We start from the raw sequence: 15,199 nt of genomic DNA on the forward strand, positions 1-15,199 counted from the left end.
ACTCACAATCATGAAAACTTAGTTTTTTATGCTAAAGATTAATAAAATAAGAATTTATTCTAGTATTTGTACAGATATATCGAAAATATAATTAAATATGTATGTTTATTTCTGGTTTATATAGCATGTTTTCAGTGAACATGTCCATTTGATAGTTGTACATGCATGAAATCCAATTTTTGTGGAAAGGTTTTGTAACAACACACTAGATCAGGGGTGGGTAATTAATTTTCCCAAGGGGCCACATGAGAAACTTGGGCGGTTGCAGAGGGCCGGACCTCTGCACTTAACTCCAGTTCTACCCAATATATTTTATATCTCTTTATAAAAAACAGTATATGAAACATTACAATCATACAATGAAAATGGTGAGCACACAATTATATCACTATTTAATGAACATTCACAAAAACAGTTTTGAAAATGTGAATTTTTTTTGCAGTGTTTCAAAAACTACCATCACAACTTTGTATTTCAAAGATTATGGACGTGACATTCGCAGTCAAAACCTGAAACATAAATTCTCATAGAATGTATTCACTACCAGTATACTGAACCATCTCTTTATATTTTTCTAAACCCCTGAAAGTAGAGTCCAGACATCAGTAAATTATTAGTCTATAAACATATTATTTTAGATGATGAAAATACACATTACGAATGTGACAAAAAAAAAAAGTTTTTGGGAGACAACGTATTTTGTAGACTTTCTGTGATTTACAATGCACAGCCCAGAGGCAACAATATTCACAATTGACTATTCACAAAACATAAAATATACATATTTCAATATATTCATTTTTGTGTTTCAGAGGAAAAATCAATGTTACGAACGGACATTTCTCCGTTACGGACGTGACAGTTCTGAAAGCGGAATTAATCCGACTACGGAAACGCGTAGCTATAAAATGCTTTAAAAACTTTAACAGAGACATCTAGTGGGTATTTAATAGGGCTGCCCCCCTAAAGCTAATAGGCGTAATCCAATGAGCTTCGATATATTCCACGCTCAAGCACACGCATGAAGTTTGCCACCAAGCACAGGCAAAAGTCACCTAATGATTATGAATGTGTCGGGGAAAAAAAGGAGATATTTTAATTATTTATTAATAAACTAGTGTTTATGAGTCCTTGTCGGCTGCAAAGATGAAATACACAATAATGACTCTCATCGCCATTCTGGACGCGCCTTCAGAGAGAAATGCAACCTACATACAGATTGCAATAATCAGGGAATATTTGTTTAAAAGTTTTTAAAACGTTCTATAGATATATTTCACATGTCTGTGAGGTAGCCATACGCTTTGGGGAGTTTCGGGGGGTTTTTGTAACACACTCCAGATTCAGAGATGGCAGAAAGCGCGTCCTGTTTGTTTTCATTATTTTACAAAAGCAGTGTTTTGTTATTATGAGTTTACAGAAATAAATTCAGTTCCGATCTGATTTTAAGTTGTTTCATTGTCAGGAAAAAATGCAACTCATTGCGTGGGCGCCTCCCTGCATGCAGGTGCATTCCATACGCCGCACAAACAGGTTGATTAAAATAAATCTTCACCAGTCTACATCCGAGACAGATGCAGTTATAACCTATAAATTGAAGGCTATTTGACGTTTTAAAATGATCTAAAGGACCTGCTCCAATTAGTTTATCATTATTGTTGATCAAAATTAAACGAATTTCGCTTTTATAAAAAAAAAAACTTTTAATTAGTCTTTTAATTACTAATTTATGGATTAAATAAGATACAAAACAGGTTAAGTAAAATAAGCTGAATATATAATATCTTACAAATATTTCTAAAAATGTTAGCTTAGACTGCAGTTTCACATTTTGCGTCTGCGTAGCGAAGTAAATTAGGCTATTTTCAACATGCAATAATACAAAATATGACCAAACAAGATGTGTAATGAAGAAACATATTTTGACAAAAATAAGATTTTTTTTTTTACGTTAGCTAACATATTTAAGGGATAACGGCAAACTCACATTTCTTGAAAGCTGTCCTACATTGACGCAAACACATTTGAGATACAGTCACACGAACGGACGTAGGCTATATAAATTAAAAAGCCTAATAACAATAACAACAATAATAATAATAATGGGGACTAATTATAATAGCTGTTGCCTTGAAAATAAAAGCAGTGCAGTTGTATTGCATACACTTAATTACACCTATTTGCGATTGACATTTAATTCACGAATTACCTCATGCGGGCCAGTCAAGCATAGCCAGAGGGCCGGATGTGGCCCGGGGGCCGTACAATGCCCAGGTCTGCTGGTTTAAGTGTAGAGTTGGTGTAGGGTGATAGAAAATACGGTTTGTACAGTATAAAAACCATTACGCCTATGGAATGTCCCCACAATTCACAAAAAAACAAACATGTGCGTGTGTGTGTGTGTGAATATTGATGCATGGTTATCATTCCTCTGATTCTCACATCTCTATCTGAAAACCTGTTTCACTTGTTTTACGGAAGTGAAATTAATTTCAGAGCTGCTGTTCAACACAACAGTTTCAGAGGAGGAAATAGAAAAGTCTGCAAATATTATTTGAGGTGAGTGTTTGATCTTTATTTAGTTGTTTTCATGTATGTGTGTCGTCTTATGATGTGTCATTGGTCACTCTGAGCTTCCGAGACTTGCTGTGCTGAAGTCATTTTGATGATTTATGTAAACCTCTTTATATCAAACATGATCAAGTGTGTCTTTGTTGGTGAATCACAGAAAACTGTGTGTTCTGACATTGTTTTTACTGTGTTTAAAAGTGAGTCTGTGATTCTCAAACAGTATTTCTTATCATGCGCTCTTAACTCTTTGAGGCAGAAACTATCACTCAACAGCTTCATGCATCTCCAGACAGTTTTGATTCAATATTGCGTCTATATGGTAAACTCTATAACAAACTCAATCAGTAAAAGCAGCAGCATTTCTACTCCACCAACACTCAATTAACTTCAGTTAAATTCAGTGCAAGTGTTAAAAAACAACAGTTATGGAATAGAAGTAACTGCCAAATATAGAAAACTACTATTGCAATAATGAAGTGTTAATAAATGCGTATAGTTTGTTAATGTGGATCCGTGAAATATGAGTTTGGAAAAGTAGAGCTCAATAGATTTATACTATAATAATGATTTATTATGAATTCAAATAATCTGTTATTTAATGCATGTGCTGAAAATCACCAGTTATTAACTATTGCAGTAAATCATGTATCTTTCCCACAAAGTAAATAGAAATATCAGAAGCAGTAGGAACATATTCATGCATTAACTCCACACATTTCCATTCTTTATTTACACTACCTTTCACTGTTGAGCTGCTGTACTTCATTTTAATTGTCCTACAGTTTTTCATTGTGCCGTTACACTGCAGTACATCAGGAGTCCAATGTAATACAGCTACATGTAAGTAAAGTACAGCTGCAGTTCAGTGCAGTATAAATGTCTTCGATTTCACACAGACACACAAGAAAATGTCTCCTCTCAGCTCAGACTCCAGCTGCTGCACAAACCGCCACAAAAGTTCAGAGTTCTTGAAGCAAACACAGGAGAGATTCACTCTTCATCCTCATGGTTATACTGACTCTACATAAACCATCAGCGCAGATGTCAAATTAACTTGCACAAACCAATGCATAAACTGCAAGCAACCAAAGTCTAATGCAGTAGCAGAACACAGACAGATGCAGGTACCCATATGTCCACTAGAGGTCCTCTTGTCAATGATGACACTGATGTGAATGCATATTATAACTAGTACAGGTAAAGGTTACCAGTCACCTTTTCGCAATCTGGGATAATGTCTTTTTCAGAGAAACAAAGTCAGATTCTTAATGAAGCAGACAACTAAATATTTCTTCTGGTAAATGAGTAAGAGTGTTTTGTTTACTTTGATCCCAGCAAGTGACGATACTCAAAGAATTGAATATTCAAATGAATTAAGAAACAAACCCTGAAAGATGTACAGCCGGTTTACTGCAGACACAGACGGACAAGATAGTCCACCATACTTTACATCACATTACCGCGATTGCTCTTCACTGGATACTGGTCACTGCTCATATTAACTTCAATATGTTGACATTTACTGACTATATATACACTGAACAAAATTATAAACACAACACTTTTGTTTTTGCCCCCATTTTTCATGAGCTGAACTCACAGATCTAAGACTTTTTCTATGTACACAAAAGGCCTATTTCTCTGAAATATTGTTCACAAATCTGTCTAAATCTGTGTTAGTGAGCACCTCTCCTTTGCCGAGATACTCCATCCACCTCACAGGTGTGGCATATCAAGATGCTGATTAGACAGCATGATTTTTGCACAGGTGTGCCTTAGGCTGGCCACAATAAAAGGCCACTCTAAAATGTGCAAACTGTAAAGAACGTATGTGTAGGTATAAGGGAACAATGTGTTATGTTTGGGTAATAAGGGGGTAACAACCAGATATGCAACCTGCAAAGAACTGCGTAAGTAAACTGCATAACAGCGTAACTTTTTTGCAATTATAATGTACCTATTCATTACCTCCGTGTAGGTATTGGGGAATAATATGGCGACGAATAAAGGGGTAACTGTCACGGTGCACACAGCAGGGAGGAATGAGGAACACACAGACGAGGATAAACTTCAAAATAATAGTCTTTAATGGTGACATCAGGACAGGGCAAGACAAGGCAAGGTTGACACAGACAGGAACACCGGGGAATAACGAGTAGACCAGACGAAATCTAACTAAACAGGCAGGAACTAAATACACATGACAATCACTGATAATTACTAAAACACAGCTGGACAAGACTTAACTAATAATCACACTTAACAAGGACAGGAACAAGACCAAATATGGACACAAGAGGCAGGAACACATGACACATACGACAGAGGACTGACAGTAACAACCTGTAAAATTACAAATAATTTATACTGTAAGTATTTTGAAACTAAGGGGTACCAATTCTTATATTACGTGGTATGGCCTAAACAACAATCTTATGTTTGGGAGTGATTTAGAAAGACAATATACTTTTATAATTTTATATTGCTATTTTATTATAGGTCTAGGTATTTTTTAACCATTCTATTATTAAAGGAAACATGATGATTACTGAATGTAGTGACATCTAGTGAAATGAGTTAATGAGTTTCAGCTATAATTCACAAGTCAATTCGTCAATCTCAGCTGAGTCACACCAGCAACTTCCCAACACCACTATCACCAAATAACTTTGCATGATATACCATCAAGGTTCAATGCAGCTTAAAAGAAGCTTACCTCTTTCCAGCTGTTCACAGAAAAAAATGCATGATACAACATTTGTATTTCAGAGGATGTATACTGTGATGTTTTGATAGCAAAAAAGAAATGATTGATTGAGTCAGTGTGGAAGAACTTGACTGGTCTGCAGAAAGCCAAGTCCTAATCCAAGCTGAACACCTCTCGTGTGACTTTAAATGCAGATCTTGAGCCAAAAACTCTTCACCAAACACCAATGACTTGTACATATGGGTACAGTTATTTTAGATACTTCCAAAACTTTTGCAACAGAGATGGAAATACAATTTTTAAATACATGAATTATGTTTCCATCTTTGTTGCCACAGTTTTGGAAGTGCCTTTTTCTGTTCTAAAGTAGGGGGTGTCCCAATACGTTTGTCCGTATAGTGTATGTACAAGTCATTGGTGTTTGCTGATGAGTTTTTGGCTCAAGATCCGCATTTAAAGTCACACCAGAGGTGTTCAGCTGGGATTAGGACTCAGCTTTCTGCAGACCAGTCAAGTTCTCCCACACTGACTAAATCAATCATTTCTTTTTGAACCTTGCCTTATACACAGAGGCATTGTCATGTTAGAATAGAAAAGGGTCCTGTCCAAACTGTTGCTATAATATTAGAAGCACACAATTGCCTAGAATATCATTATATGCTTAAACATTAAGATTTGTACTTATAGAAATTACTAAAGTAGTCAAACCTGTTCATTAGAAGGGGGTGACCCAATACTTTTGGCAATATAGTGTATGTGTAGGCTATAAAAAGGTACACAATGTATGGTTTTGCTAAATTAATTGCAAATATAAGATTGTTGTTACATCATACATACCACGTAATATTAGAATAGGTACCCCTTAGTTTCAAAATACTTACAATATAAATAATTTGTAATTTTACAGGTTATTACCTTTATTTCCACTTCACATATTATTCCCTTATACCTACACGGAGGTTCTGAATAGGTACACTATAATTACATAAAGTTACGCTGTAAATTCTGTTTACGTACGCAGTACATTGCAGGTTGTAATCTAAAGCATTACCGTGAAATGCAACTGGCTTTTGTCTTTGTGTGTATGAAATACTGTAATCATGTCATGTAATCCATTCAGTCCAATACTTAATGGGGTTGCAATTATTTAGCTAGCATTAGCATGCAAGTAAATTCAAGTAGTTTGCTGCCATGTACTGACGTGGATCAGCAAGACTGTCTCTGAGTTACACTGAAACAAGTGAATTTTAGACAGTGGTCTACACAATAATTACTTCACTGATCTGTCATCACATCAATCCACCTCATGTTTGCCGTACAGGTGTTTGTCTTTTGTCTTTTGCAGTCTCTGTCTTCTAGCTTCAGACCTTTTCTGCTTTTTTGGCCAAAAGGGGAACATTCTTTGTTTCCTTTCTGTATATAATTAAATCTAATTTAAATAACAAATGATTTTCATGCCACTAAGAGGAACAATTTGAAGTTGACTGTTTACTCACTGCCTTTAATTCACCGTCACAACATGGTTTATTGCAGCTTTGGCATTAAAGAATGTTAGAATGTACGCGAGTCCTGAACATTAGGATACTTTGGAAGATAATTTTATTTTCAGTCCAGTAATCCTGGTCTAATTGTTCTTTAGTTTGTCCTACAACATGTGAGTGGCAGGAGTTCAGAAACCATTCAGAAATGTAAGTGTAGTGACATAGGGCCTGTTTACACCTGGTCATTACATGCTTTTGCGTTGATCGGTATCTGATTTGTTTAAAATGTTTTGTTGAGTTTATCTCAACAAAATCAAAAGATAAGCGCTGCATTTTATTAATTATCAGCTCATTTCAAGATCAAAGATCGCAATAGGAGAGCATGCGGCATCAGCACTGGAAAGATAAGTTTGACTAACTACTTTTAATGAAGATGATTGTGTGTTGACCGTCTGCATCTTACTTTCAGTTTCATTCATGGCAGCTTGCACATCGACAAACTTGCGCATCAGCTACTCATCCACAGCGATGCGTGTTGCATTAGCGCAATCATATCTGTCTATAATGTCATATAGCCTATAATACGTTCTCATACGTTTATTATTTTAACATTTTGGGAGGAGTAAAATTGACATATGTGGTTTCAACGACCAGATGCATTTACAATTGTCCAGTTTTGTCTGGAATGCGGCCCAGACCTCCTCCTGAAGTGGTTTGAGCGATCAGATTTATATCTGTCTCGAATGCGTTTCGGAGGGCATTTACACCTGGTCTTTTCACGATCAGATAGCTATCCGATCAGACAAAAAGGGGTTTTTCCACTGATGACAACTGCGTGTACAGCGCACACGGAAAAACACGATATTTTCCATTCATTTTAACCGATTAAAACATTGATTGCACCTTTCAGACAAGACTTTCTTGTCATTTTAATTTAATTGGCATTATTTTAATAAAAAATGCCCAGAGTAATGTAACATAGCATAACATTAGTAAATGTATCTGTCAAAAGAAGCAATAATATGCAAGTGCTATGACAAGTCTCAGTTAGACTAACACAGTACACACATTTAACATATATAACATTAATGTGTTAATAATAAGATATATAACATCAATATGTCTTGACCCATCCTTAACTAAACCATAGTTTCCAAAAATGTTCTAGATTAACAGGTTGAAGTTCTGAAGAAAACCCCCTGCAAAGTCCTTTATGAAAATGCAGAAATAAAAAAGAGTTTCAGAAGTTCTGATCAATATGCAGTTCAGCGGAGGAACAGGAAACATCAACATTGTCATTATTCATGGTTAGTAAATACTACATCATGAATTACTAACATATATAAACCTAAAAGTCTCTTGTATCTGTTCATTCTGGACTTCTCAGACAGCACTGAGACACTGTATACATTAAAAGATCATAAATAAACTATTGATGTAATTATAGCAGATTTGTTCAACATAACTTTCTGATGCTTCATATGACTCTGCTCACAGCTTCATTTCATAACGCAAATAACATTTGAACACTTGAGTTCATGCTAAGAGTGAAACTACAGATCTTTTTCTTCTTGTCCTGCAGCTGTGGGTCGGTGAAGGAGGATGGCGTCTGCTGAAGAGCTGCTCGTGAACTCACTGAAGGAGCTGGTAGAAGCTGAACTGAAGGAGTTTCATTGGCACTTAATAAATGCATGTCATAAGCGTATGTCAAAGTCAGAAATGGAAAAGGCAGATATATTCGACACAGTGGATAAGATGATGGTGTGTTTTGGAGCTGCTGTTCAACACAACAGTTTCAGAGGAGGAAATAGAAAAGTCTGCAAATATTATTTGAGGTGAGTGTTTGATCTTTATTTAGTTGTTTTCATGTATGTGTGTCGTCTTATGATGTGTCATTGGTCACTCTGAGCTTCCGAGACTTGCTGTGCTGAAGTCATTTTGATGATTTATGTAAACCTCTTTATATCAAACATGATCAAGTGTGTCTTTGTTGGTGAATCACAGAAAACTGTGTGTTCTGACATTGTTTTTACTGTGTTTAAAAGTGAGTCTGTGATTCTCAAACAGTATTTCTTATCATGCGCTCTTAACTCTTTGAGGCAGAAACTATCACTCAACAGCTTCATGCATCTCCAGACAGTTTTGATTCAATATTGCGTCTATATGGTAAACTCTATAACAAACTCAATCAGTAAAAGCAGCAGCATTTCTACTCCACCAACACTCAATTAACTTCAGTTAAATTCAGTGCAAGTGTTAAAAAACAACAGTTATGGAATAGAAGTAACTGCCAAATATAGAAAACTACTATTGCAATAATGAAGTGTTAATAAATGCGTATAGTTTGTTAATGTGGATCCGTGAAATATGAGTTTGGAAAAGTAGAGCTCAATAGATTTATTTTTTTATCTTTATTTCCACTTCACATATTATTCCTTATACCTACACGGAGGTTCTGAATAGGTACACTATAATTACATAAAGTTACGCTGTAAATTCTGTTTACGTCGCAGTACATTGCAGGTTGTAATCTAAAGCATTACCGTGAAATGCAACTGGCTTTTGTCTTTGTGTGTATGAAATACTGTAATCATGTCATGTAATCCATTCAGTCCAATACTTAATGGGGTTGCAATTATTTAGCTAGCATTAGCATGCAAGTAAATTCAAGTAGTTTGCTGCCATGTACTGACGTGGATCAGCAAGACTGTCTCTGAGTTACACTGAAACAAGTGAATTTTAGACAGTGGTCTACACAATAATTACTTCACTGATCTGTCATCACATCAATCCACCTCATGTTTGCCGTACAGGTGTTTGTCTTTTGTCTTTTGCAGTCTCTGTCTTCTAGCTTCAGACCTTTTCTGCTTTTTGGCCAAAGGGGAACATTCTTTGTTTCCTTTCTGTATATAATTAAATCTAATTTAAATAACAAATGATTTTCATGCCACTAAGAGGAACAATTTGAAGTTGACTGTTTACTCACTGCCTTTAATTCACCGTCACAACATGGTTTATTGCAGCTTTGGCATTAAAGAATGTTAGAATGTCTGTGAGTCCTGAACATTAGGATACTTTGGAAGATAATTTTATTTTCAGTCCAGTAATCCTGGTCTAATTGTTCTTTAGTTTGTCCTACAACATGTGAGTGGCAGGAGTTCAGAAACCATTCAGAAATGTAAGTGTAGTGACATAGGGCCTGTTTACACCTGGTCATTACATGCTTTTGCGTTGATCGGTATCTGATTTGTTTAAAATGTTTTGTTGAGTTTATCTCAACAAAATCAAAAGATAAGCGCTGCATTTTATTAATTATCAGCTCATTTCAAGATCAAAGATCGCAATAGGAGAGCATGCGGCATCAGCACTGGAAAGATAAGTTTGACTAACTACTTTTAATGAAGATGATTGTGTGTTGACCGTCTGCATCTTACTTTCAGTTTCATTCATGGCAGCTTGCACATCGACAAACTTGCGCATCAGCTACTCATCCACAGCGATGCGTGTTGCATTAGCGCAATCATATCTGTCTATAATGTCATATAGCCTATAATACGTTCTCATACGTTTATTATTTTAACATTTTGGGAGGAGTAAAATTGACATATGTGGTTTCAACGACCAGATGCATTTACAATTGTCCAGTTTTGTCTGGAATGCGGCCCAGACCTCCTCCTGAAGTGGTTTGAGCGATCAGATTTATATCTGTCTCGAATGCGTTTCGGAGGGCATTTACACCTGGTCTTTTCACGATCAGATAGCTATCCGATCAGACAAAAAGGGGTTTTTCCACTGATGACAACTGCGTGTACAGCGCACGGAAAAACACGATATTTTCCATTCATTTTAACCGATTAAAACATTGATTGCACCTTTCAGACAAGACTTTCTTGTCATTTTAATTTAATTGGCATTATTTTAATAAAAAATGCCCAGAGTAATGTAACATAGCATAACATTAGTAAATGTATCTGTCAAAAGAAGCAATAATATGCAAGTGCTATGACAAGTCTCAGTTAGACTAACACAGTACACACATTTAACATATATAACATTAATGTGTTAATAATAAGATATATAACATCAATATGTCTTGACCCATCCTTAACTAAACCATAGTTTCCAAAAATGTTCTAGATTAACAGGTTGAAGTTCTGAAGAAAACCCCCTGCAAAGTCCTTTATGAAAATGCAGAAATAAAAAAGAGTTTCAGAAGTTCTGATCAATATGCAGTTCAGCGGAGGAACAGGAAACATCAACATTGTCATTATTCATGGTTAGTAAATACTACATCATGAATTACTAACATATATAAACCTAAAAGTCTCTTGTATCTGTTCATTCTGGACTTCTCAGACAGCACTGAGACACTGTATACATTAAAAGATCATAAATAAACTATTGATGTAATTATAGCAGATTTGTTCAACATAACTTTCTGATGCTTCATATGACTCTGCTCACAGCTTCATTTCATAACGCAAATAACATTTGAACACTTGAGTTCATGCTAAGAGTGAAACTACAGATCTTTTTCTTCTTGTCCTGCAGCTGTGGGTCGGTGAAGGAGGATGGCGTCTGCTGAAGAGCTGCTCGTGAACTCACTGAAGGAGCTGGTAGAAGCTGAACTGAAGGAGTTTCATTGGCACTTAATAAATGCATGTCATAAGCGTATGTCAAAGTCAGAAATGGAAAAGGCAGATATATTCGACACAGTGGATAAGATGATGGTGTGTTTTGGACCAGAAGAAGCTGTGAAGATCACAGTAGACATCTTGAGGAAGATGAACCAGAATAATCTGTCTGAGCAGCTGGAGAACAAACACAAGCAAGGTAACATTAATTCACTGTGACTGCTTACAAGTGTGATTGTTTTTTTTAATTATTATTATTGAGGTTTTTGATAAATGTTCCAACAGAACAAACAAGGAAAAGAAAAGGCAGCTCAGGCAGACCTAACATAAAAATTTCTCCATATAAGGTGTACACAATAAAGAAGACTAAATGAATACATAAAATAATAAAATGAAAGAGATAGATATAGTGGGAAAATATATAGACATTCACAGGCATAGGCTACTTGTTTTAAACCATCACAACAATTTAGAAACCCAGAATCGTCAGTGCCAGGAGGAAAATCAGGATTATTTTGCATTGGTGTAAGACCTGAAGTAAGATGAAACCTACCCTCTAACTTGCAAGACTGCACCCAGGCCTTAAGAGTGTTCTGTATGATCAGATAGAAATTTTTACTTTTTTGGATTGCTAACAAACAAAAGATTCTGAAAGATCAAGCCAAATTGAACATAGATCATAAGATCATACTTTAACCAGTCCGCCACAAAACGAAGTTGACATGCCAGCTGGTACCATCTGACATTGGGAACATCCAAACCACCCTTACAAATTATAGGAAGCTGTAATTTATGCATTTTCAATTTTGGTTTCCTTTTACTCCATATAAAACAAGATAGCCAGCCATTAAGCTCCTTAATAACTTTGCTAGAAAGTAAAATAGGCAGCATCATCATAGGATACATTAAACAAGGTAAAATTCTCCCCAACCATGATACGGGAAGAGCATTACATCTCTGTAGATCACTATGAATTTTCTCCAAAAGAGGAGCAAAGTTGTTTTTAAATAAAAGGGACAAGTGTGAGTGTTTGACTTAAACTTTTCTCTTTTCTGCTCATGTGTTTGTGTGATTTATGTTTCTTAGTCAGTAATTCTCTCTCTCTCTCACACACAGGTCAGGCTGAGGGCCAAATGAAGGCATCTGTCCCTGCTGAAGCTGATTCACAACAGATCTGCAGTAAATAACAATCACTATCTATACATGGAAATAAAATATAACTGCAAGCAGCAATTACAGGGCCAATCACATCAGCAGCAGATCTCTGATCTTATACAAAACAATATGTTATGTTAACCTATTTTATAGGCACATGACGTGTGTGTGCATTCAGCAAAGTGAGCATGCAGAGTTAATGCTAATTCTGTGTCTGTCTTCTTTCTCACACTTCAAACGTTGCCTGTCCAAATATATTACAGATGGTACTGTCACCAAATAGATTTGGTATCATCAAGGCATGATTACTGTCACAAATGAAAAGGTTCATTTAAGTAGGACAAAACATGCTGAAAATACAGCCTCACTTCCTGTTTGGTGGTTTAACACATCAATAATGGTTTAATACATCAATAAACTTTTAATAATTTTGGTCAGCATGGCCTAAAGATGAACAAATGGTGTCAATCCGGTGAACTTTCTGGGACAAATTATTATTATTACTTTGTTTTTATTTTTTTAATTAATAATAATTATAATAATAAGTTATTCAAAATTGTTCAAATTGAGTCAAGTTGTTCAGGAGAAGCAATATTTTAGAATAAATAATAAACCAGAAAACCTGGATCATTCTCTTTTTCATGGTTACACAATATCACAATATAGTTGCTTTTGTTTGATAAATGGTTGTGACTAAAAAATGATAGGTACGTTAATGATAGAGGGTACGTTTACATGACACTGTTTTCAACTAATGTGTATATCACTGTAAGTGGTAATGTATGAAAATCTGTGAAAAAAATTATAAAACACATCTTTCAGCACACAAAGTTTGAATCCAGATGAGAAATAATCATACTGGAGACTGTGTGGATATAAAAGCTGAAACAGGTGAAAGTGTAAATGTTTCTGCATTGACTAGAAACACTATCACATGAACAATAAACACTTATGGCTCAAATGCTGCAGTAAATTCTACATTTACATCACTATAACAAGACACACTACTAATACTAACTTTGGAGTAATTACCTCATACTGATTTAATGGGACTGACATGATTTAGCACCATTTTATCTATTTCTTTCTTTCATTCTTTATGCATATTTTCTTTATCCTCACAGATCAACACAAATACTCAGAGACAGCAGAGAAACACACAGAAAAACAAGGTAAACCAATTTATTTCATGGCATGGCATTCATTAGCATAACAATAAGACTAAAACAGAGCCAGTAAAACAGATAAAGTGATTTACCACCATAAATTTGGATAAAAGATGGTAATTCCCAAGACACAACTACATCACTCTAATTTCTAATGGCAAAAAGATTCTAATCAAGAAAATACTAACCCTAACAATATGTACAGTATCTCACAGAAGTGAGTACACCCATTCACATTTTTGTAAATATTTTATTATATCTTTTCATGTGACAACACTGAAGAAATGACACTTTGCTACAATGTAAAGTAGTGAGTGTACAGCTTGTATAACAGTGTAAATTTGCTGTCCCCTCAAAATAACTCAACACACAGCCATTAATGTCTAAACCGCTGGCCACAAAAGTGAGTACACCTCTAAGTGAAAATGTCCAAATTGGGCCCAAAGTGTCAATATTTTGTGTGGCCATCATTATTGTGTCTTGCCTACAGTCAAGCATGGTGGTGGGAGTGTCATGGTCTGGGGCTGCATGAGTGCTGCCGGCACTGGGGAGCTACAGTTCATTGAGGGAACCATGAAGGCCAACATGTACTGTGACATACTGAAGCAGAGCATGATCCCCTGCCTTCGGAGACTGGGCCAAACACACCTCCAAGACAACCACTGTCTTGCTAAAGAAGCTGAGGGTAAAGGTGATGGACTGACCAAGCATGTCTCCAGACCTAAACCCTATTGAGCATCTGTGGGGCATCTTCAAACGAAAGGTCTCTAACATCCACCAGCTCCGTGATGTCGTCATGAGGAGTGGAAGAGGACTCCACTCCCCTTGGGACTCTGCCCAAGAGGGTTAAGGCAGTGCTGGAAAATAATGGTGGCCACACAAAATATTGACACTTTGAGCCCAATTTGGACATTTTCACTTAGGGGTGTACTCACTTTTGTGGCCAGCGGTTTAGACATTAATGGCTGTGTGTCGAGTTATTTTGAGGGGACAGCAAATTTACACTGTTATACAAGCTGTACACTCACTACTTTACATTGTAGCAAAGTGTCATTTCTTCAGTGTCGTCACATGAAAAGATATAATAAAATATTTACAAAAATGTGAGGGGTGTACTCACTTCTGTGAGATACTGTAATTCGGGTAGCCAAAATGGTTTGGCCACATAATGGCCCAAATCTAGTAGGCCAAAAGAAATATGTTGGTTCATTTGTGGGAATGATTGATGCCCCAGAATCAGCCCAAGTGCACTGGTCTGAGACCGGGTAGTAAATTTGAGGTGACACAGCCAGTTTAAGGCCACAATTTTGGGTACCAACACTGTACACTTAGCTGTTACTGGTCTGAGACTGGGTGGGTATGAAAGGAATATGAACATGAAATACAAACAAAAACATCTGTTTAATAAGAACAACAAAAGACATTTTGTCAAAGCAATATTAGCATATTTGTAAAATTAAGTATACACTTGCTCTTAAACCACAA

At 36.0% G+C, this 15,199-nt stretch overlaps 1 protein-coding gene across 2 annotated transcripts in view; it reads left to right on the forward strand.

Annotated features, from left to right (window-relative positions):
* The first annotated feature begins 2,503 nt into the window (after nt 1-2,503).
* The window catches only part of LOC131538706 (NACHT, LRR and PYD domains-containing protein 12-like), a 46,410-nt gene continuing 33,714 nt past the window's right edge, over nt 2,504-15,199 (forward strand). Inside the window, exons 1-7 of one of the 2 annotated variants that reach the window (XM_058772750.1) lie at nt 2,504-2,559; nt 7,928-8,066; nt 8,342-8,594; nt 10,897-11,035; nt 11,311-11,592; nt 12,510-12,572; nt 13,673-13,720. In XM_058772750.1, the coding sequence (XP_058628733.1) occupies nt 11,331-11,592; nt 12,510-12,572; nt 13,673-13,720 (373 nt within the window). In that variant the 5' untranslated portion in view covers nt 2,504-2,559; nt 7,928-8,066; nt 8,342-8,594; nt 10,897-11,035; nt 11,311-11,330. Of the gene's footprint in view, nt 2,560-6,282; nt 6,967-7,927; nt 8,067-8,341; nt 8,595-10,896; nt 11,036-11,310; nt 11,593-12,509; nt 12,573-13,672; nt 13,721-15,199 lie in introns of those variants that run through there. The other variant, XM_058772748.1, reaches the window with a different exon arrangement.

The sequence above is a fragment of the Onychostoma macrolepis genome, chromosome 04 (genome assembly GCF_012432095.1).
Source record: "Onychostoma macrolepis isolate SWU-2019 chromosome 04, ASM1243209v1, whole genome shotgun sequence".
In the NCBI taxonomy this organism is placed as follows: Eukaryota; Metazoa; Chordata; class Actinopteri; order Cypriniformes; family Cyprinidae; genus Onychostoma; species Onychostoma macrolepis.